Raw genomic sequence first — 26,319 nt, 5'->3', positions numbered from 1 at the left:
TGAATTGCCAGACAGTTGCCTTGGTTCCTCGCAGACTCATTGACATATTGGGTAACAACGGTGTAGCATTTCATGTTATTTTAAGATGCTCCATTTTTTCACATATTGAACAGTATTATGTATTGTGTGGTTCCAACTCCCCGCCGGACCCCCTAAACTATACTATTTTACTTAACGAATTTGATATGAAATTGTATACACCGTATATATATATATATAAATTTCAGCTATTAAAATGACGTAAGTTTATTTCTAAAATAGTATAGTTTTCGTGTCTGGCAATGAAAAAAATGCAATATGTATTTTTATATAAGTTAATGAGGAACCACGATCCAGGTTTCATGTTTGGGGATTACCTGTGTTGGGGAACACATAAAGAACTTTCACGTTTACTAAAATGACTATTTTCGACAATGTTTGTGAGTCACCTCATGTTTTTTATTCTATCTGAAACAGCTCAACCGATTTTGATGAAAATTATAGTAGTATATAGTAGGACAATATTATTGTTATTAGTAGTGTTCATGTGCTACTGTTTGTATTAATCAGTAATGGTTAAATTGCTAATTTAGCTCCTTGTCTCAATTCTGACGGTACAGGGATAGATTCTCGCAGAATACAAACATTAGCATCATGTGTATGACTATTTGTATTGGTCCGGGTGTTTTCTATATATATTATGTATGTTTTAGAAAAAAAAAAACAATATGTATTTCTATATAAGCAATGAGTGGTAGAATAAAAAAATATAACTATTTTCGAATAGTCACATTTTTTTATTCTACACAAGAAGAACGATCAACGACGGTTACCGTAGCGTCCATAGGCTACGGTAATATATTGATAGTAGTATAAAAATATATTGTTAGGTATCTTTGTTTTTATTGTATTTTTTGTATTATATATTTTATTGAATTTATGATATTTCCAACCTACATTACGTTCACTCATTCGAAACGCAGACTCATCATCAAGAAGAACGAGAAAGAAACTTGCGTGTTGCCCTTTTAAATAAATGATGTTCTAAGTAGTATACAAACATTTTACATTGTTATCTTTCTATTGTTTTTTTTTTTAATATATTTAATTGAATGTACATTTCCAAACTAAGTGTCAAGTTGCAATTATGTTTACACTAGTTAGTATTAACTATTTGCACAGTAAACATATTAAAACGTAATGCCGTAGACTTTGATCTGTAATCCAATGATCTAAGTCCACGACAATATCAGACACACCTACTATTTCTTTAAAACAATCTTGTTTACAATAGATAAACATATTATCGGCCAAGAGGATATGATATGACAATACTTAGTAATATATAGCGTTGTTTTTGTTGTTTTAACCTATACCTAAGTCCACGCCCATAAACTCCCTGTCACACGGATGCAGTAATCGCACGGATTAATAATTTGTTTATATATTCTTCACTAGCTGTTACTCGCGACTTCGTCCGCGTGGAATTTAACTTTGTTTTTCTTGTTGTTCTTTTATTATAGAAAAAATTGTTTATTTTAGAGAAACAAAGTTAAAACAAATTTTTCTATAATAAAAGTAACCTAAGTTACTCCTTATTGCATTAGCTACCTGCCAAAAAAAGTCCCGTGAAAATTGGTCCAGCCATTTCAGAGATTAGCCAGAACAAACAGACAGACAAACTATTTTTTTTATGTAAGTAAAGTACATGCGTTCATATGTATTTAGCGAAAAGCTGTTAGTTTGAAGGGTTATTTTCAAGGTAAATACCTTTACTTGCCATAAACTTAGTTCGTGTTAAGATCCGGTTAATAATATAACTACTGTTAATTTGAAATTACAAACAGACACTTAAATTTTATTTATTTGTATAGATTGCACTCAGAAAATACAGTGATCAGATAATTTAGAGACGATGTGAGGAAAGCTAGACTTAATTATTAGAAGAGATCTTTCAGTCATCCCGGCATAATGACTTAGGTAATATAATTAGTGAGTAAAGTGTAAGTAAACAAGTGAGCAAAATTTAAGACTAATTAGTGCAAAAATAAATACAATCCCAAAAATTACTAAATAACTAATAAACATTATGTTAGTCGCTAATTACGTTGCCATCTATAGGTGAATGACTGTTTGAAATAGGTTAAGTAGTTTTTGAGTTTATTCGTTACAAACAAAAAGTGATAGATAAAATCTTTATATATCACTACTAATTAAATATAAACATTCTTACGAATGTCATATATATTAAAAAAAATGTTTTGTTTAATATATATATAATAAATAAAATTGGATTGTCTGTTTGTAATATTCAAATAAACGTTTTTTACTACATGCATATGAATATAAATACGGTACACACCAAAATAACATTTTTTACAATTTTTGTCTGTTTATCTGTTTGTTTTGGCTAATCTCTAAAGTGGCTGGACCGATTTTGACGGGACTTTTTTAGGTAGATGATGTAATAAGGAGTAACTTAGGCTACTTTAAATTCCGGACTAAACTACACACTAAAAACTAAACGCGGACGAAGTCGCGAGTACAGCTAGTATATATTAAAAAAAACTTTATTTTAGTAGGTATCTAATTTTTGATAAATAAATATAATAATTATTCTTTGTTTTACCTTCATACTATGTTAAGATTTAAATTTTAAGGGTTTAGAGTTAAGCAGAAGAACACAGTCGAATTGAGAGAATTTTCTTTGCACTAAAAAATAATTCGTAGATAGTCATAGAATAATCTAACTCCAAAATGTAGGAATTTGTTACAGAAATGAGGAAAGGATTTTCTAAGGATTTTCTTTTTTGATTTTCTTTCTGATTCCCGCGCCTTTTTCGTTATATTTTACCCAAGCAAGAGTTATCATTGAAGTTTCGCTTGTCGTATCGTGAAAAAATACTTCATGCACATTACAAAAATAGCAAAAAAAAGATGATATAAGTATGTGCTTTAAAAATAACAGGAAGCGAACCTGAAAATAACAGATAAATATTCTCACAATAAACTATACTACATACAACAAATATCCTGTTACAGAAATAGAAATAACAGTTTTCCAAGAATAATAAGTTATTATAGCATCATTACATAGTATAAAACATAGTCGCTGTCGCTGTCTGTCCGTCCCTATGTATGCTTAAATCGTTAAAACTACGCAACGGATTTTGAAGCGGTTTTTTTAATAGATAAGAGAGAGATAGAGGAAGGTTTATATGTATAATACATGTACACCCGGGCGAAGCCGGGGCGAGTACCTAGTTAATAATAATCCAAGTCATAAATACAGAAATGTTCTTTTCTTTTAAATCACCATAGCCATTCAACTACATAATTTGAAGCCCACCGACCGCACAAAATTTAAGTATAGATAAAAAATAACTGTTCCATAAATATGAATCAGTAAATTGGCAAAATTAAGTACTTATGATATGTTTTATCATTTCAGCCGCGATTTATCTCAAACAGTTAATGTAGTTATAATCTCTACGATAATAAAATGATAGGTTATCTGTTGCACGTGACTTTTGGCGGGAAAACAGATGTGCTTTGTACGTTTTTCCAGTGATGGATGGATTTCTCCACTAAGATAACATAAACAAAAATAACTATGACACTTGTAGTCGAGTTGGTATCTAGTATTTAATAAATTAAAAAAAAATGTAGGTATTAAGTAATACTTATTGAATAGACTACTGAAGACAATGGCTGTATAGGCTGAGTTCTTTTGCCTTTCCCTGAAATGAGAAAAACAGAATAAAAAAAACTTATTGAATAAATTATTATTACTCTGTTAAACGATTATTTGGAAGGCTGTTTTCATTTGGCGATAGTTATTTAGACAAGGGAAATTCAATATTTTTAATATGTTACTCATATATACTATTTTAACGTTATGTTATTTATTTTACAACAAATTAAAATAAATAACTAGGTATATCAGTAGAGTTTCTTGCCAGTTCCTCTCAATGTTATTTCGATCCTCTCGATTTTAAATACATTTAACATTCTTACTCCTTATAACATTAGCTATCTGCGAGTGAAAGGCCCGCCAAAATTAGTCCAGCTGTTTCAGAGACTAGCAAGAATAAACAGAGAGAAAAATGTTATTAAATTAATTTTGATTTATGTACATAGACAGAGATACAAACAGAAATTTTAATTTAATTTATTTGTATACATTAGTAACTTGCTGGATTGTCGTAGAAATGTGGTAGATGTAGATTAATATAAAAACTATGTTAATTATTGTTTTTAATATACAAAGCAATGTATATATTATATTGTTACTTTATTTGTTGAATACAACTTAATTTTATTATACTCATGTTGCTGTTTGATAATTGATATTTCATAATTGCCAGTTTCCATTAGACGGATCTTTAGCTTCTTGACCATTTCAATAAAATAAAAAAAATAAGAGCTTATAAATTGAAATATATATATAAATATGTGACCTTTTAACAAAAGCGACCTTTATCGGAATGTAAGAAATAAACTATCGGTTTACGCACACACGTTCAGCGGCCATGACAGTTATGGAGCCAAGCCTCTGGAATACTAAGCGTTGATTGGCCGGCGGCAACGGGCCTCCGTGACGTCATGAACTCCTGCGCATGCAATGTTGAGAAAAATGGTGTCAAGCGCAGCGATTTAAAAGTATACGTTATTTATATAATTTCTAAATTGTCCCGTCTCCTTTTTTTTCTTGTACACGTATGTATGGCTGATCTAGTATCCTGTGTGTTTTTAAGTGTAAGTTTAGAATTATATGTAAAAGCTAGTCCCAATGTAAGCAAAGTTTGTTCTGTAGTACAGACTACTATAGTATTGTGATGGATCGAATCCTCGACTGTCTAAAGGCGAGGAAGCGTGTTAAACCACTACACTACCAAGGTCGTCAAAATAATCTGGAGAAGCTTTAAGACCTTCTCATTGAATGAAAGTTTATTCCGTATCAGATTAATATAGTAGACAGTACTGTGCGAGTATCAAATCCTTGACTATCTGAAGGAGAGAGAGAAGAGTGTGTTAAAACACATCATTAATGCGTTTAAAATAATCCTAAGAAACTTTAAGACCTGCATATTGAATGACATATTGATGAATTCATCAAGATGAGCTAACTGGCGTGACTTCATTATATTTAGGGACTCTTACACAAACTGAAAGTACCAATCCCATTGTACCCTAAAACTAATAACTATATCACTTCACCAGTGAACAAATTGCCTTACCTGTACTATCTGAAGGTTAGGCTAAAACACTTTGTATGACACCAACATTAAAAAAAAATTAAATACATATAGTATTTATTTTATGGTCTGACGTTATTCTAAGTTGTAAATTTTCGTAATTTTTTTTTGTTCCTGGAATATCCGCGATCACTATGTCTACTATAATCGGATTGGTTGGCAAATGGCAATGAGAGTCTGCAGTCCATTGAGTGCAAGACTTCTTATTTAATGACGCTCTTCGGCATACATTCAGGAATTAAGAACTGGAGTTTTGCTTGTCTAAATCCAGTAGATATGTTCTTTTCAGGCGTTTTGGGAGGTTGTCAGTTTGTAACCTCTCAGCTAGTTCATTGGGGTGGACACTCAGCCGAGCCTTGTATTTTGAGCATGTGCTAACAGGCTCCTCTCGTACTGTGGGTAAATTCGATGTGATGTATTTCCGAGTTGGTTATAAACCATGGTGCGTGGTGAGAATCTCAATGTTAGAATGACTTTCGTAAATTTACAATTAATACCTTGAAGCTTCATAACTTAATTACCAGTAATAATTAGTGGATTAATGTATGACTGTATTTAAAAGCCGCTTTCCCGCTCTCGCCCAGTACCATGGCCTATGTTTAGAAAGGAAATCGGCCTTGTATATTACCCGTACTGGAACAAACTAGACGTAACCGGTTCGTATGAACGAACTAATTGATGATTGACTTTATAATTTTTTTTTATTTAACTAGAATGGGAAATAACCTCAAGACAACCCAAATAATAAGTGGTAACGGTATCCTATATTTAGGTACAGCACACACATCACACCATCTTGTAAATCTGTTGTAGAAATATGTAGTAAAACTATTTGTAACTGGAAAAATGTATTTAATGGTAAGATGGTAGAGACTAGAGAGTGAAGTGACAATTATATAATTTTGTTTTTATAATTTTGATTAGAGAATAAGTACAAGAAAACTTTAAATATATCAAAAGAGTTTCTCAACAAAATCCATGAAGCCACTTTTGTCTTTACGGGTTCGATTCCTTGCACTGTACAAGCATTTATATTCATGAGTATGATTGTTTGTCTGGGTGTTTTCTATGTATAATATATATGTACTACAAACGAAATATATCTCTAAAAACAAGCTGAGAGGCGCCTGATAACTGTGAGACAGAGGGGAAATACAGAACCGACGAAACAAATGCAAACGTCACATCTCATGATGAGAAAACAAAGTTGGCACGTAATACTATCTGATCCGGATCCGGAAATTTTTGCCATATAAATTAATATCGCTATTAAAGAAGGGTGAAAATTTTGTCACATGATAAAAAATGTGACCAAAAAATTAAAACATTTTTTGTGGTTGCCACCCTTAGGGTAAGAAGGGATATAAAAAATAGATAAGAACCTATTATCAGATCTACCTAGTATACATTTACAATTCAATCATAATCAGTTAAGCCGCTTCGGAGAAGTTTAGCAACTAACACAGTGACACGAGGATTATATAGATATAGAGATTCATCTCGAAGCAGTATACTCATCTATCTATCTATCTAATTCTAAGTCAGGTGAACACTTATCTTACTAATATTATAAATGCGAAAGTTTGTTACTCTTTTACGCAAAAAGAAATGAATGGATTTTGATGAAACTTTACAGTAATATAGATTATACTTTAGCATAACATATAGGCTATAATTTAGAAAGATATTGGCCGAAATATAATGATAAATGTCAAGTAAGTGTGATGCAGACGATGCTGCACGGGTCGGCTAGTCATTAATATTTTAGTGTCAGCAACACCTGTGTTACAGTCAGAGACTTAAAACTGGCACAAACGACTCACGAATAGCATCGTAAGTGTTGAGCCTACGGTCACTTAGTCACGTCTGCATATTGAACACAAAAACAATACCAATGTTGCATCAACTTCACAGCTTTTTAATTTGTCCAAATATAATATTTTATATTACATTTTATATTGTCATAATGTCTTGTCAATTATTTATTAAGATTGATACATCACAATGCAAAATCTAGTATATGACTCTCGAAAATACAGTCGAATTTAGATCATCTTTCTTCTGCTTTATAATTAATATGGTTTCCATCGTATGGGACGATGATTCTCTACCATGTAAAGTTTTCTAAAGTCTGTTGACAAATTGCTTAAAGTAGAAAATAGGCGGGACAGAGCAACATATACAGACAACTTTCTATATACCTACCTCAAATCTAATCAAATAAAAAATATTTTATTGATGTACGACATTCTAGACTTTTATGAACGTCAAGTTTTTAGTATTAATATTGTTTACTTACAGTACAGTTCAGTATGTAGATTAAATTGAGAAGAACTGGCAAGAAATTCAACTAAATCTCTTTTTTTAAGGCATTTTTTACATTTTGGGGGAAAGGGGATTGTTAGTAATGTGGACTAATAACTACATTGCTAGCAGTTTTTTTTATAGATAACAATGGAATGGTACACCGTCCGCGCTAACGGTTTACGCTGGCGGAGCACCAGTGAAGATCAGGTCTGTTAGCCCATCGTGACAAATTCACCAAGAATTTATCACGATAGTTTCCGGGGGGAACCGGCTGGAGGTCAACCTGGTATGCGACAAATTGTGACTAAACCGTTAGGAATTTGTATGTAGTAGTTTTGTTAGTATACTATTATTATTATTATTGTTAGATTTCTTATAAATAATGTTAGGACGTACAGACACAAAATACACACACAAAAATAAAATACAAATAATACAAAAAAAATTATATGATAGTGACGTAATTTACATATAAACGTACAATTTCCTGTTTCCGTTGAAATTTACAGCAGACTATCGATATAGTTTAAGTCCAGAGGTACCTTGACGGGAAAACATTGCCTATATACAGAAACAGCATTGCTAGTAATGTAGGTCGACCTCCACGCGGTTTCTATTGAAATCAATGTGGTTACTTAAAGACGATGTGCAAACTGATCCCATTATCCTCCACTGGTGCCCCGCCAGGGAATATCGTTGCAGTCTGCAGTCGCAGACGGGAGCATCATTTCATTATTTATTTGCCGGCCTCAATGGTCTAGCGAAGAACTAAGATGTCATATATTATCTGTCTATATTTTTCATCCAAAGATGTCGTCTTTTGTTCAAATAATTATTAAATAAGTACATAAGTATCTAATTATTTCACAATTGTCAACATTTTGTTTTCATGAGTATAATAGTTTATATTGATCTAGGTGTGTTCTACATAAGTATATAGAAAAAAAATATCTATGTATTTATATCACAAGCCCTGTTTAGCTTGGAACTAGATAGTGTTTTGTGAATTGTCCTGAAATATGGTTTTATTATTAGGTATTATACAACAAATTGTGACTAGGAATTTGTATGTAGGCACTTATTTAAACAAGATTATACCGAAATGATAGTGACGTAATTTACATATAAACGTACAATTTCCTGTTTCCGTTGAAATTTACAGCAGACTATCGATATAGTTTAAGTCCAGAGGTCAGACTATATACAGAAACAGCACTAAATCACGCTTGACATCCGTTGCATCATGAGGACTATTAAGATAACTGATATCTCATATATAATATATAATAATCTCAGATACACAGTATTTTTTTAAGTAAATTGTGTTACATACATATTATACATAGAAAATACCCAGACCGATACAAACAATCATACTCATGAATACAAATGTTTGTACCGTACGAGGAATTGAACCCGCAACCATCGGAAGTAAGGCGGGGGCGGTATGCCTGACCGCTAGACCACCGAGGACTGCTTAATAGCACACTACAACCGAAATAGCTTACAAAGCAAGCTGCTTGGCAGCTGAAGTAGGTAAGACAGGTATTCACACAGACGTCTTTTTCATCTACCTCTTGTAAATACTTGTTGAATGGACGGATGTTTGTTACTGTTTTACGCAAAAACTATTAAACGGATTTTGAAGAAACTTTACAGTAATATAGCTTATACATCAGATTAACAATTAAGGTATAATTTAAAAAGATATTATGGAAATTGGGTGAAATATAATGAAAAATGTCAGTTGTGTAAGTATGTTGCTACTCATTCATTTAATTTCGTGTTCAAATCACGTGCCTTGACCATTAAATAGATTATTAAATTGAAATGTTATTCCTAGTTTAGAACTTTGAAACGTTGGTGGTTTGTAGGTCTTTATACATTAATTGTTTACCATTGAGAATATCACTTAAATAAAGTTCTAAACTGGGAATAACATTTCAATTCAAAACCCATAAATCAAAAAGAGTAAATTAATAAACAGTTTCATTTAAGTCTAGGATATTTATATTGTTTTCAAACAAATGACGGCCATTTTGTTTGTCAGTTACAATTGGGTATCAATGTCGCTGAAGTATTGAGACTGTTTCCATTCACGCAATACGGTATTATAATCGGAACGTATTATGTATAGTCGATATTCGTCAATATGTAGATTACTGTAGATGTCTTCATAATATTCTCCTATTTCCGCGTTAGGCTAATATACAGTGCGTACACAATCGGTGCATGTGAATTTTAATATTATTCAATATTGTTTAAAAGAGCAACACAGAAATTTCTTGCTCGTTCTTCTTGTGATGAGACGGCTTTCCGAATGAGCAGTAGATTAAAAAAATTGTGAAGACTATTCATAAATGCTTGAATTAAGTTTATTTGAATAAAGGATTTTCTATTCTATTCTATTCTAATCATCATCATTTGCTTCTTCCTTATCCCATTTATTTGGGGTCGGCGTAATATTATCTATTCTCTTCTAATATTATCCAAAAAAGGATTTTTGGAACCTTACATTTAAAACAAGTGTTTAAGTTTGAAAATCCGTCAATTTTACATATAAAAAAATATGATTATTAATGTGGAAACATTTTACATAAATATTTAAATATTATTACGAACAACTAAACATAATTACAATTCCTGTGTAAGTCATTACCATTATTTATTTACTCGACAAAAACAAAAACAGAGCTAATAATAATATAACTCATTATTGCGCACACAAAATGTGTACAAAAAGAAAACTACAAAAATGTACTAAATGGATTTCCTCATCGCTGACAGCAATCTCATAAAGAACCAACCAACAATGTTAGCTTTGTCTATGACAAAACATTACAAATATTATAACATACAATAAACACTATGCTTTTGACATAATATTTTTTTTATTAAGTAGTCCAGTTCGAATTGATATATCGAATATAAAACAGGACAATGTCAGTCAGATCAGCTACATCACACTTTTTAACGACTAAAAGTTATTTCCGATAAAATTGTCGTATCGGATATGGAAACGTAGTCTACAGAACAAAACTGACGCTCATGATAGTCATGATGATCGATTGAGATTGAAGATCAGGAATGACGTTCTTCATTTACTCTCTGACGCATCAAAAAAATTTTCAGGGACAACACACGTTTTCAGTTCATTATGACGCCTATAACAATTACCATATATATGGTACTTAGACACAAATGCATATTAATTTCCAAAATTTGTGGAATTTTTTTAATTCCACGTAAGAACTGTGAATCGTCAAACAGAGTCAAAATAGTCTGATGGAAATCTTCCAAATCATAGACCGTGTGCCGTCTAACAGAACTATAATGGTCTGATGGAAATCTTTCAAATCATAGATTGCGTGTGTCAGTGATATTTTTTTTAGAGGTTGTTAAGTGTGATGAATTACTGACAGATTTATTTACATATTTATCTATTATAGATTATATTTTATACTTTACATTGTATAAAAATAAAACGATAATGAAGACTCTAGTTTTGAATTTGGTTTACGCATAGTCCCGGTAACTTCTTCTGCTGTTTTGAGATAAATTATAGCCTATGTCCAACCTCGAGTTACAAATGTTAGAAAAATTAAATTATTTAAATATTAAAATTAAAAATTCAAATCAATCAATTCATATAAATTTCTAAAAATCCGTTCAGCGTTTCACATTTATAATACTAACAGTTACCCACGACTTCGTCTACATAAACATTTCACTTTTTCTATGTTTATTTTTGACATAAAATACAGACTATCTCCAATATTAATATGAAATTTCATTAAGATCCTTTCAACAATATAATCGTGACAAGATAACAAACAGACACATAAATATACCTAATGTATGATAGAATGTATGACTTAGGATTACGCAGCCAAGGATTATTTTTTATGGATGATAATGGAATAGTGCACCCGCCTGTGCTAACGGTATACGCTGGCGGGGCACCAGTAGAGGATGATAAGATGAGATCAGGTCAGTCAGCCTATCTTGGCATGTTTCCCAAGAATTTAACTCAAAGGTTTCCAGGGGGAACCGCGTGGCGGACAACCTGACATGGTACATTGCTAGCAATAAGATCATTAGTCCACATTACTAACAATCCTCTTTCCCCTCTGTGTAATATATTATCAAGAATTATCCTGTGATATTTAACTTGAGTTTTACAACTTTTTGTGTAACTATTGTTCCACAAACAGTTTACAAATCAAAGAAAGTCTGCAGTCGCATGTTAAGCGTGTAGTAGGTACTTTAACAACATTGCATTCTAATATGCTTTGTAGCACATGGGCAGAGTCACGTTCACCATACTACACTTTATACCACAATGGTAACAGTTCCGTAATATAAACACAGGCAAAAAATCGGAAAAGAATTTTCAAAATTAGGACCCAGAGACTACCCCCCTGCAACATCACAAACTTTATAATCTTATATATATCTCATTATAATCTTATATATAAAATTCACGTGTCACAACGTTAGTTACTACTCCACCGAAAAAGCTTGACCGATTTTTATGAAATTTTATATGCGTTTTGGTCTGAGATTTTTGACCAATTTTATTGTATTTTTATATAATTTGGCATTAATAATACATACAATCCTAAATTTTCACTCTTCTAGCATTAACCCCTATTCTTTATTAGCGATTTTAATTTATATAGCAAATCAACGTTTGCCGGGACAGCTAGTATTAGTATAGATTACTATAGATAATAATTTTACGACAATTGACAGAAGATCATCTCCTAATACTAAACTAAGGAGAGATAGTGTTATGAGTACTAACCAACTAATAGAAATATTTAAATACATACAATAATATACACAGCAGAAACCGGTTCCAACACAAACAATCATACTCTAGAACACAAAGAATATTATAGTGCGAGACTCGAGCCTGCTACCATCGTAAGTAAGGCCTTGTCTGCTATACCGTTAGACTACCCAGACAGTGTAAATCTGAAAGAAAAGTAGTTTCATGAATATATAATTTTAATTTCTTTGTAAATATGCAGTGTTATCATTGACAGACAAACAGATATAGACAGCAAACAGTGGTGACTGGTGTTCAGGTGATTCAATTTTTATTAATGTTTCGCAATATATTTCCACTGCTTAAGTGAATGTTGCTTCTTATAATTCAGAAATAGAAAGAATCTCTTTTTCTGATAAGTACTTTTAAATAGTCACTTTTTAAATTTAAATTCCCACCACCACTTATACGGAACCCAGACCCATCACAAGAAAATTTATAAGAAACTTGGGTGTTGATGAAACTTTTAAATAAATGTTGTCCAGTCTGACCTTTTTAAGTATTGTGTGAATATAAAATGTCAAATAACATAATTGACAAAGTAAATGAAACATGAGTTTTTTTGGACTACTCTAATGACGTTGGCCGCTGGCATTTACAGGTTCACCGGACGATATGGGGCGAATGCAGATGGCACTCCAAACCCGCGGAAGGACTTATGGAGCGGCTGGAAGACAACTCCAGCCGGATACGAATACGACTTTAGTCTGAGAGCACCGCTAGGGTTTTGAACTTCGGTTCAGGCCAACAATAGAGATCAGCCTTAGTTATCAGACAGACCAGTCCTTACAAGCAGCACCCATTTACGAGTACAACGGGTGCTGCTTGTAGGGATCATAACGCGACTGTTTTTTAAACACAGATAGACAGACAGAATAAAGATATTTGTATACCTCTGAGTAGATAAAACCATCGCTTCTAAGAATATCATTCAAATCTTATGCATGGCGGGTAGATAACGATCTCTGAAAAAGGTCAAGGTCAAGTTCTTTTTCTTTCTTTCTTTCTTTCACATTAGATCAATGTAGGTCGCAGAGCTACAGGTCTAAACACCTGACAATAGTCCAAACCCCCCAATAAAAAAAATACCCCACCCTTATATACGAACCTGAATGTTGGCTTTTGAAACTGGATCAGGTTAGCAAAATAAACACAACCGAGATGAGAATATTAAGCTTCACCCTCTTAACTGTTGAGAGTGAGGAATTCACATTATCTGCAGCTTTAAGATACTCCCCATCGAAAACTCACCGAGACAAGGTTTTTTTTTATGGGTGATTATGGAATGGTGCACCCGCCTGTGATAACGGTTTACGCTGGCATGCGGTCATGAGACAAATTCACGAAGAATTTATCATCATACCGCGTGGAGGTCACTACTATACAATGAGATCATCATTCTTTCCCCCTTTCCCCCCTAACCGAAACAAGGTTGAGGTACGTATGAGACGAAAAGAGAGTTATATGACCAAAAACGACTTGAACCAAGACAGATGTGCCTGGCGAAGAAGGACTAAGAGAGACGACCTCAAATGAAATGGAAAAAGGCTAGGCAGAAAGAGAATAAAGATATTTGAAAACAAAAAGATTAATCACAGATATTTTATAGGAACCGTTCATCGATATCCATAAAAATATATTCTATAATCACGAAGATTATACATACAATAACCTTTAAGTAGCTCATTAAATTACACATCATTTAAAATCAACAATCTAAATTGTTCGGACTGCATGCGCAAGCGCATACGTGACGAAGGCCACTCGCCGACCAATAAGAACGCGCGGTGTGGAGGCGCGGCACTGACGCATGCCTTACGCAACACGTGTCGAATATTCGTCATTTCCAGGTAAACGTTGTATCAAATAAGGAAAATTTAACCTTACGGTACCCTGTACGGCCTAACTTAGTCTTCAGGAATAGCAAGGTCCGAGCGGATTTTTTAATGGATGAATATGATATGACTGTGCCCGCGGTTTCCACGTGCAATTTATAGCCTATGTATTCTGATATATGAGCTATGTTACTGTAAAGTTTCATCAAAATCCGTTGATTAGTATTGGCGTGAAAGAGTAACAAACATCCAGCCATCCATCATTCTATCCCTACTCAAAATAAAAAAATAGAAAAAAAAACAATATTCATAGTATACAGAAAGGTAGGCTAGGTACAAAAGGCGGTATTATCGCTAAAGCGATTTCTTCCAGACAACCTTTGGGTAGAGGAGAAAAGACAGAAGGTGGTGGATGGCGCAAGATAGAATGAATAGACATAAATAATAATAGCAAATATATATATGATATATTGCTATTATTATTTATGTCTATTCATTCTATCTTAGTAGGATATATATTAGAATATATATTAGTAGGATAACTAACAGTATACGCTGACTAAATATTTGTTGTTGGCTGTTTATAATTTAAAATTAACAGCTTTTCACTAATGCATATAAAAGTATGTATGGTACTTATATAAAAGAAAAATTATCTGACTGTTCTTGTTAATCTCTGAAACGGCCTGGACGGAATTTTACGTGACTTTCTCTCGCAGATAACTTTGAGGAGTAACTTTTTTTAATTCAAATGATAACATTCAATTGAACTAAGTCGTGGGTAACAGTTATTAATATATTTAATAGGGTCGTAAATTGAATAAATTTATGGTAAATAAAGGTATTATTTACCTCTTTCTGTTTCAACTAATTTGCACTAGCAGTAGTCACAAGCTAACATATATCAGTAACCAAACAGCTCGTTGTCAGCTGTGTTTCAATTGACAGGTGAGATATGGCAGTGAAGTTACAGAGTATAGACCAGTGATTCCCAAAGTGGTCTATATCCCCAGGGCTCTTTGACAAACTGCAAGGGGCCTACGAAGCGGTCATCTTGTGTTTTTACTTTATGTTTTTAACACTAAACTTTACCATACCGTACCGTATATACTTTTATATGCATTAGTGATAAGCTGTTAATTTAAAATTATAAACAGATCCTTAAATTTTATTTAGCCAGCGTATACTGTTAGTTATCCTACTAATATATATTCTAATATATATCCTACTAAGATAGAATGAATAGACATAAATAAGAATGGATGCAAAATGGTGAGACTATGTTTAATACAAAATATATGTTGAGGAACTCTTAGGGGTTATTAAAAATCTTGTACATTTTTATGTCTATTTGAAATAAAATATTTCTTGTTGTATGTTTTCCTAATGTACCAGATAATTCAGTGTAAAAATAGTAATTAATTTTCTATAGAAATATAGTTTGCTTCACCCACCACCTTTTACTAATTCTTCTCAATATACTTTGTCCCAGTGACGATAGCTTTTTTAAAACGAGATGAAGGAACTCATAATGTTTGGTTTTATATTATGAACCAATGCTGACTGAATTTACATTTACACCCTAACGTTGTTGTTCTTTTCATTAATAAGCAATTGATCGACTTTAGTTAAAGGTCATTTGGCCAATACAAGTGATACAATACTATTTAATTGTAGTATTCTATAAAAAAAATACTTACAGTACTGATGACACTGGCCGAAAACAAATTTGAAATTCAAATTTCGAATTACAACAAATAACACAGAATTGACGTTAAATTAATTGTCGATATTGGGGTTAAATATCAACACAAACACAATGCTTTTATTACAGGTATTATGAAAAGAAATCGAAAATTTTTAAGTAATAATCGACACACCAGCACGGACTGTCAAGTTGACAATTGACAAACAGCTGTTTGCCAGTGTCGCCATCTTTAAGTTAGAGATTATGCCATGTATCAGTAAAAAAGTGCTAAACGTGTCTAATTTTTAATTAATAATGGAATATTGAAGTTCTACTTAAAAAAGGTATAGACTGCGAATAGTTTCATCTCATTTCATCTTTTTAGATCATAATTGATCTGAAAACAGGCATTGACTGTCAATGATTTGCGTAGAGTATTAAAAACTTAAAAAATATATACCAATTATTTACTTTGAGTAAATCTAATCAATTTTACACATAGTTGATAGTATTATATAAAAAAAATAGATTTGTTTTTTCTTTTATTTGTGATTAACGGAATTGGCTCTTTCGTATACGCCATCATATATTTGTAGATGCCATCTATTGGTAACAAATCAAACTACAACAAAAAATATACATCTAAGAATATAGAGTCATCTATTATTATATTATAAACCTAATTAGTACAATTGTAAGAAGCGTGTTGAAAGTGTTCATAAAATTAATTGTAAAATTTTCATCACTTTGGGAGGTATTCTTTCATATTTATTTAACCTAAAAAAATATTGTTGTCCATATTTTTTATAAAAAATGTCATTGTAATTCCTCTAAAAACAAATCATTCTAATTCTTTCAGCCGCTTTAACTTAATAGTTTAACACAGAGACTTTATGAGAGATTTTATGTAAATATAAATAAGATAATAAACTACCGATCTACTATTTAATGCATAAATTTCCGTTCGACCAGTAAATTACGATTCATTTTCAATTTCAAATACATAGGCAAACCATTTTTAGCAAAATATCCTTTAGAGTTATATCATTGTCAAAAAATACTATTTACTATAGTATTATGGTCTTTTCATGTAAAATAATGTCAGATTTTTATATATTCAACAAACAAAATAAAGTTCTGTTCGTACTAAATTGGCAAGAAACTGTTATATATGGTAACACTAGTTTACAGTTTTTTAAAACCTTTCATTTACATTAATTATTGTATTCTTTTTTCATACTCTGTCATAACATTGTAATGGACAAAAGAAAGGAAGAATAAAATGTTTGACAACTTTATACCGAATTGTTATCTGCTGAAATGCAGAAGAATTAAATAAAATAATCATTATTAGTGATTAAAAATATTTAATGTTTTTTTTTCATTTTATCATGCTTCTATTGTCAGTATGTGACAATAATACTAAAAATATTATATATTATTATAAAATATGATATATAAAAACAAAATGTAAAAGATACATAATATATCACAGAAACATATATATTTTATATCTACCTAGATGTTTTACAATATTAATATAATACTATATGTATACATAATACATTATAATATGAGAATCTATATATACATAAAAATTCGAATAGCCTTTACATCGTGCCAAAGTTCTAGTTTATTTTATTACGCCGAGCATGTACTTGGTACCCTGTATTGTACGATTTTAGGTACGCCATTCACTTTAGGGTTGCCACCTCGGCGTATTTGGTCTCTCTGTGCCTTGAATAGCTGGTCAATCTTGGGCTTGCAAATGACTTGGACAGGTTCAGACGTAAACTGCCCAGCGTTGCAGTGGGTCTGACAAGACTTCACTGGTAAGGTGGAAATGCAAATCTCATCATGGTTTTCATAATATTGGACTTGTTCTTTAATCTGACACTCCTCGCGCTGTTTCAAGTAGTTCCTTGATCTGTACACGTTTGTGGATCCTGATTTCTCCTCTGATGATGACGAAGAAGAACTGGAATACGCAGCGTTTTGCCATTCACCATTGTTCCTTAGGATTGAGGTGTACTGGTGTTTTGGCTGGTAAGCCGCTTTCTTAGCCTCTTCTAATAACTGTATTGTTTTCGGATCAGCATTCTCGTCAGTCAAGGAGAAAGCAGCACCATAATGTTCAGGCTTGTCGACAATTCCAAACGGAGTCAAGTAGTCCAAACGAGGGGATCCAGACATCTGTCCACAGATTCCTCTGTTGGTGTAGCGATCCTTCTTCGACATGACTACAAATCTTTGACCATCATACATAACTCGCAGACGATTTTCCTTTATGTCTATGACCAGAACACCATCAGAATTGGTGTTGTACTGAAGCAGTGGGGTTTCCTCGACCTCGTCCCAATAGATGGTAAGCTCGCCTTCTGAGATCTTCTTGGAGTTGGTGTTAACTTTCACGCTGCACTTGTTGGAGTTGTCCCGAGGAGGTTGTATTTCAACTTCTAGATGTAGACCGCTGGTCTTTAGCCTGTCAAAAATAATATATGTATATAAATTTCGCATAATATATTCAGTTTTACTAACTATTACCCGAGACTTTGTCCGCGTGAAATTAAAATAAATGAAATTTCTATAACATATGTAGCCTAAGTTACTCCTTATAATGCGCTGAGGTTTTGTGATGCATTAAGGTTATAAGAAAAACTATTGTAATAGACGACCTCGTAAATCGATCAAATATTTTAGTGAATGAAATATAATAATATTCCCCATAATGTAATAATAATATAACATATGTTAGCTATTCTCGCTGTTTTCTATAAATAAGAAAATATATTTTACCCGTAGGAAATGTATAATTCTTGTTGCTTCGCATTCATTCTTCGGGCAAGGACTACCAGTTTATTGTTGCGGAATTCGGGCTGGCTACCGATGTCCAGCATCACGAGGTGCCATGAGGGGCTCAGTGTGTAATCGTAGGCACGGTTGCTGAAGGTCTTAATTGTGTTCTCATCCACAGTGCAATAAGCTGATGGAGGAAAAAGAAGTTATATATTTCATGATGGATTGTATGACTTATAAAGCGGCTGAAGGCCAACTACTGATACGGGTTTAGACTGAAGGCACCGCTAGTGGTACAAACTTGGACTCAGGCCGTCGTAATTTCGATCCTCGTTTGAATTGAACGGAGGATTGATCAGAGGGTAAATTAAATGGTGTTTCTAAACAAGTATATATGGGCGACAGTTTCCACTTTCCATTAGGTGGACTGTCAGCTTAAGGATTAAGGTGTCATACGTACACTGTAATGTTCGATCATAATGGCTTAGTGTCATTTATTTAATTCAAATAATATGATCTCGTTTTAACTGTTCCTGTATTAACTGGTATTGCCGAAATGAACTCAGGGACGCGAAATTGTCCCGTTTTCGTAAACCACGCGAAGTCTAGCCAGCCGGTAGTAATGTTGACAATTATGGTGATAGTTTATAAAGAAATATTGTGTGTCATAAATTGATACACAAATATCTTCTAAATATTATTGATTAACACTTAGTTGTGAATAACACCGAAATCAAACCAATTCAAAAGTAAGAGACAGTGGTAGTATTCATCCTATCTTCGTTATACCTACACAGTATGCTCAGTAAAATGAAGTTAACATTTGAAAATGCCATATTGCCTGTGACTATCCTTCAGAATACATATTACATTTGTGAATATTTATTCAGTTATAAGATATTTAACTAATTTCTCGACATGACTTCCCTCACCTGATGAAGTAAGTTTGATGAACAAACAAACACACTGCATGTATTATAATAGATATTAGTATACTTACGCAAAGATTGATAATTTGTGTAATAGTTGCGTAGACGCTGACTCGATTTGATAGGAGTGTAGATGGCTAAACCAGTAGCTGACGATTCTGGGATGGGTAAATCCTTAATATGAAGTTCACCCATTCTTGAATTTATAAGGACATCCATAGATTGTTGCAAATAGCTAATCTGAGCTGATACTTCCAATTGGCCATCAGATGTAACCTTCATTGGGTTTGTTTCCAATGCCCAGTAACCTAAATATCCTAACATGGAGTACACTTGGCTCATTAAAGCTTTCACACGGGGACTAACTTCCTTATATGTTACTGAAGCCTTAATGAAATCAGGAGCGTGAGCCAGCACTATCATTTTGTGACAAGCCTCTTGGTAGTAATTGTTTAAACCCATTTGATCTTTACAGACCTTTGCCAAGGGATGGTTCTGAAGTAATTCTGCATATTTCTTGCTACGCTCCAAGAACCCTTTAACGTTAATGTTTCCATTGCGGCCGTAATTGAGATTAAAATTAAATACCGTCTTCATTTCTATATCGAGGGCTTTGAGGAAGTTCAGGAAAGACATTTCTGGTTTAATGACCATGCCTATTCCGTTTATTTGACTGTTTCCATGTTGTTCAGAATTTTTACCAGCAAAGAATGTATAATGGATTTTGTGATCGACTGGACTATTGGCCATAGCCCAGGTAAACACATATTCTAATTTTTGTGCTCCTTCAAAAGTAGCGCTTAAGTCGAGGATTTGTACTTTTGCAGTGTTAATTTCTGGAACGACGCGGTTGAGTAATTCTTTGCGACGCTCTTCACTGTTTGGTTTGACATCCTTCACATCAGATGCAGTATATTCCTGTTTCTTATTCTGTTTTTGGTTGAATAATTTATCTGAAATTTATTAATAAATTTGTTTTTAATTAAATATATTGTTTCAATTGAGTAGAATAAAATATAATTTTCAATCGAGTAGAATAAAGAAGATAAAATTTTCACTTACCATAAACTGCAGTCAGCGTTAGTCGTTTGTTTTGACTTTGTTTGGCAAGGTATTTCAAATTGTAATGTGTCAGAGCAACATCTTTTTGGGATAGTAGAGAAGCGAGATTCATGAACATATTGCGACAGTGACACATGCTTGCAATGTTCTTGTAATCTGAAGAATATGAGTATCCTTGAATTTGGAATTGCATGCCCACTGATTGTCCGAATTTAGTGTCAATAGCAGACGTCTTGAATACGCGGTTGATAACCTTAGTAGTAGTGTCCTGTGAAACGGGGACCAACGTATCCTTCTTCTGGTTCGCGGTGTATGGCCATACACTGTAGTGGAGGATATTGTAATCCTGATCGGGGCGTAATGGTTCCAAGCCAATCTTCACTTCTCCTTGATTCACATCTAAGTGCAATTTGAGGGGGATGCTTACTTGCAATTTATTAACAACACCTGTAGATGGGTACTGATTGGAAAGAGTATCCAGGAAACCGACGCTTCCGTCAAGGTTTCTTGCATAAGTCAGGTATACCTCCTTGTCTATGGTTACTTTGTTCTGTTTGTGTTCGCCTTTAAGTTTGCCCTGGATATGTACAACAGTAGGTGCCTTGTATTTGAAGATGAATGGCACACCCATGGCTACTGGGAACATTACGGAGACTTGGGCCTGATTGAAGATCTTCGTGTAATGTCTCTCAATACCATTGTTAAGATTAGAGAAGTACTCTGACATTAATTTAGGCAATTGTTTAATATCTGATTCGCCGAAGGTAAATAATCTTTGTTGACTCATCAAGTCTAAGTAGAAAGCAGCTTCCAGAGGTTTGGAATCTCCGCGTTTAATATTCAGCATTTCTACGATTTTTTCGGCTGAATATTTGTGATTGAATTCCTGTTGCAATTCTTGGTTTCTATGATTCTGGCCCATCAGATATTGATAATAGTCGACTAACTGATCAATGCTTGATGCTGAAGCTGAAATCTGAAAATGAAACGCATTTAACTATTAATAAAATTCAATGGAATAAAGAAATTTTTATTCCATTGAATTTTATCAACTGTATTAATTTGTTCACATTAGTCCAAGTGTCTTATGCCACATCATATGTTTAATAATAATAATGAATATATTCTCATTGCTTCAATGGCCCATTTGTTAGTAATAATTTTTCTAAACTAATGTTAGTGTATAACAATCATTATGGAACATGCTTACATGTATGTATTTAAATTTCTGTCTACAAAGTACGCCAATATATCGGTGTATCGAAATTATTCATCAATGTTTAATACATGAAGTTTAAAAATATTTGGTTCATTGTAATTTAAGTTAGTGGATTAATTTATCCTTATAAATAAAATGTAGATAATATATACCAGATTGTCATTATTCCAGCCTCTCGTTTTGCTTTTTATGGAGTACTTCAGGTATTTAGGCAGCATACTGTCATGACTTCCAATGGTAGCTAAGTCTCTCAGGATACCCATTTCATATTCATTGTCATAATAATCTTGGAGATTTTTGGTAGAGTATTGGTGACCAAATTCTTCTTTCGTTACCATAGGTTTGGCAGCTTTAGCGATTCTTGCTCTGTGAAAAATATAAGACTTAGTTATGATATCCAAATAAGTCAATATTTGTTTACGAAATATGTGTAGTTAACTAGTAAGAGAATATATTAATAGGACGACAAAGATTAATATTATTATTTTGATTAAGTAAGCATGTTTGAGCTATTCAATAGATATCGTGGTGATTATAATTCCAGTCAGAGAAGTCACCTATAGACTCTCATCTCAGTATAAGAATAGTCAATAGACATGAAATAATTTGAAATTATACTCACAGTTCTAAATATCGGGGATTTCTCAATTTAGCGGCAGATTCAATGGCGGATTTTAATGAAGCGCGGACATGAATGCTAGGATCATCATGAGTCATTTGAGCCATAGCCAGCATCATAGGAGTAGTTGGAATGCACATCATGATTTTATCAACAACAGCAACTCTCACCTCATAGGGCTCAGCAGTATTTTTCAGAATGCTATACAATACTGCCTTCACATCGTGATCTCCCTGGTAGGAGAGGACATCTAAGCTATTGATAATTTCACGGCGAAGATATGTCGATACTGGGATTTTACCTTCTAAGTACGGAGAAAATATTTCGATAATGAAACGGTGTCCCAAATTTCCAATTGCCCTAATGTAGACCTGAGCTTGTTTACTATCTTTTTGTTCAACAGTGTTTTTCAATTCCTGAGAGAGACGGGGTAGGATCTTTTCGTTGACGAATTGATCATGTCGGCGACAGAGACGGCCATACATGTGAGTAGGATAGAAATTATGAGCAGTATCATTATTAATATGACCTCGATTAATGAATCTAGTAGCAACAATCAAAGCAGTGTTGTGGAGATTCTTTTGTTGTCTTACTTCATCACTCATAGCCAGATCGAAAAATTGTAACATAAGGTCTTTAGTGGGGTACCGCAATGTTCCAGCAAGACTTGCCACCACTTGAGCTGCTTCCTCTTCATGGATCTTTTTAGTTTGAATCCAGGACTTAATTAGTTGGAAAGCCGGTGGAGTGCCAGTTTGAGCTACCGCATCCCGGAAGACCATCCACATGTCAGATTTAATATTGTTGTTGGAGGACTTAGCAATTTCAATGCCGCGACTTGTCTGTGTTAGTTGCTCTAAACTCATAGATGCTAAAATCTTGACAAGTATGTTGAATTTAGATAATGCGTCTGCTTTAGGCATGTTATTGGGATTTTGTAGCTGTTGAGCTATATCCTGCACAAGTTTTTGAGCATTCATAGTGTTCTGTTTTTTATCAACTCGGGATTGATGGGTCATGTATAATGCTGCATAAGCAGGCTCATTATTCCTAGGAATGTCATCGTTTATGAAAGCTGCTTCTTCACTGCTGGAGGAACTAGATGAACTCGACGACGAGCTGGCTGCATCGTTATTTCTCACCACCTTATTGATGTTTACAGTTTTCCTTATAGAATGACGTACTCTATTTTGAGTATCATCAACTTCCACATTTTCATTAGATTCTGATGATAGACTGTCGTCACTAATGGTAACTTTTTTTGATGTTACGGAGTATAACAGATTTTCAACGAGACGCCCGCCTTCAGGTTTAGGCCAAACTCCTTCGGTATCCTGTTCAAGTGATACCAGGTTCAAATTAACGTAACTGTGCACCTGAGCTTTCTGCTTGCCATATAAATGTGGGTGTACGGCAACGATGCTGGTGGTTTCTGTTTTATAAATAGGACCCTCTTTACCCATTAGAATACGTGATACGGTTGAGCGCCTCATGAATTGTTCCTCGTGTGATTTGTGGGCTGAGCCAGTCCATTCGGAACCCTCGGGAACTCCAAAGTGGTAAGCTACTCTGTGGTGACAATGCTGGTAATTCTTGCTCTTTGTGATCTCAATTGGTTCCTCAACAGATGCGAACAGAGGGATCTCGCGGCGCCATTCGGATTGTACAGGGGACACACTGTAGAGAGTCTCACAATCGCCAGTGACGTCAGTTTCCATCTTCTTGAACAGTCCTTGGTTGGTCTCTTCATCGTAGTTGTTACTCGTACTACGTATATGTCTCTGTGTTGAAAGATCCACTTGCAGAGCACTGAGCAAACCTTTGAGTAAATTCTCATGGGGAAGAGGCATACTTGATGGCAGATTGAGAGATTTGACACGGCCTTCTTCGACCAAGATCTCAAACGGTTGATCCAGTTTGGATACAGGTTGGTACTTGAGATCTTTCGGGAGTTCCTGGTTGTTTTTCATCTCTTGGTGTATTAGAGTATGCTCAGGGTCTTCAAGTTTAGCTTGTAGACGTCCGGGAGCCAAGACGCGAATGATGAAGCGTGCCCTAAAGGCGCTGCCACTCCGCGGGCCTTCTTCTTGGTGAGCCAAGGTATGAGAGTTAACATCATAGCGATACAGTTTGCCAACCGTCCACAGTTGATTTTCAGTGGTGGAGCCGGAGCGGCAAGTAGCGATGGCGACTGGAATAAAAAGAAAATGATAACTTCATAACTGGTCGAGTGTGGGCATTTGGAGTAAGTACCTATTATAGCAAATCGATTTAGACGTACATTTTATACGACATAAAGTCTCAGTCTCTAATCAATACAACATTTATATAACAAAAGTAAACTAGATATTCTGTCATAGTAATTTTCAAGTAAAAACTTCAAAATTGCTGCAGAATCAACACACACAAATCAACATTGCATTGTATAAATACCTACGTAAAAATATGCATAAATATAACTTACTCGTAATTTCTAAATTCTGGTTCTTTCTTTAATATAATTAATTTAAATTCTGAATGAATTAGTTTTGTACTCATATCCTTACATCCACCCATAAACCCCAATATATAATACATAGAATTAAAATAAATAATATTTATTCAAATACACTCAATATAAGCCCTTTTAATAGTCACATATTTTTATTCTACCATACATTCGTAACTCACTCATCACACGCAGAATGAGCAAAAAACTTAGCATTAAGACGACGCATTGCAAATACTGACGTCAGAAATCTTAACTTTTCTCAGTAATTACAAATCCTACGGGGCTCATATTTAGGTATTTGATTTTTCACTACTTTGACGTCATAATCATTGTTCTAGTTACATGAATAATTTAATTCTGTTCAAGACAGAACAAGATATAAGTAACATACAGTAGAAGTTTACTACTCAGAATTTACTAATTTTAAAGTCAATTGTAAAAACAATCAAGTTATATATAAATCTACCTTACTACCAAAATACATATATCCATCTAAACTAGATGTAAAAATACGAAATGTTGACTCGAATATAAAGAACATGACGTGAAAAAAACGTGAAGATGTAGGTAAAGATGTATTACGAAGATAGACGTAGGCTGTGTTGTATAAACGAAACATACGAAGACGCAGGTAATAGCTATAGATACCAATAATTCGTTCCCCTAAGTTAATTAATGTATAATAGTCAATTGTAAATAAAAATTTAATTAATTTTAACTCACAACCGCTACTAAGTTGAAATATTATTTAGGTTTTTCAAAATAACCACGTATATCTATTATGGAACAAAAATAAAAATATATTATACAGAAATGAATACAAAAATATATGATTTCTTAATTTGAATTTCGAATAAAAAATACAAGAACTAACAATCTAATTTATTTTTATACATATATAAGTGAATGTATAAGATGTAAGTGAAATCTTACCGAGCGCCGCAGTTAGAACCAGAATCTTCATCTTGCCGTTATTCAAGCCACAGATCCTACTGGTTCCAGGAGAAGTACACTTCTGATTTGATTAGATTTGCATATGGCTTATATACCAATTATACACGTGTGACATAGTTATAGAAAACTGCCAATATTCAATGACCTGCAGCTTTGTGATAACCACAATGTATCGATGTTTGTATTGCACAACGAAATCGGGATGATTTGATACGAAGGCTAACCTCGGATCGTGATAAAATCTAGTATTGGACTTAGAACATTAACATTGAAATGTATTTATTGGCCACTAGTTCCTTTCTGTGACTTCGTCTATAATAATGACTCTTTATTGCGCATACATAAACAA

At 33.5% G+C, this 26,319-nt stretch overlaps 2 protein-coding genes across 2 annotated transcripts in view; both read right to left on the bottom strand.

Annotated features, from left to right (window-relative positions):
• LOC131846232 (trehalase-like) overlaps positions 1-16,139 on the bottom strand; it is a 71,274-nt gene extending 55,135 nt beyond the window's left edge. Inside the window, exon 1 of the mRNA XM_059195487.1 lies at positions 15,914-16,139. The gene's annotated coding sequence lies outside the window, so the exon portion shown is untranslated. The remainder of the gene's footprint in view (positions 1-15,913) is intronic.
• Positions 16,140-17,541: 1,402 nt separating this feature from the next.
• Positions 17,542-25,980, bottom strand: LOC131846230 (vitellogenin-like). The gene is made up of 8 exons (XM_059195486.1): positions 25,950-25,980; positions 23,710-24,716; positions 22,529-23,670; positions 22,059-22,272; positions 20,688-21,663; positions 19,697-20,578; positions 18,697-18,883; positions 17,542-18,382 (listed from the first exon to the last, which is right to left on the bottom strand). Exons 1-8 carry the CDS (start codon positions 25,978-25,980, stop codon positions 17,542-17,544), a joined length of 5,280 nt encoding a protein of 1,759 aa, XP_059051469.1.
• Between the last annotated feature and the right edge of the window lie 339 nt (positions 25,981-26,319).

Source organism: Achroia grisella, unplaced genomic scaffold (genome assembly GCF_030625045.1).
Source record: "Achroia grisella isolate CSIRO2021 unplaced genomic scaffold, CSIRO_AGI_Agris_v1 utg507, whole genome shotgun sequence".
NCBI classification, from domain to species: domain Eukaryota; kingdom Metazoa; phylum Arthropoda; class Insecta; order Lepidoptera; family Pyralidae; genus Achroia; species Achroia grisella.
This window is presented reverse-complemented; position numbering and strand designations above follow the sequence as displayed.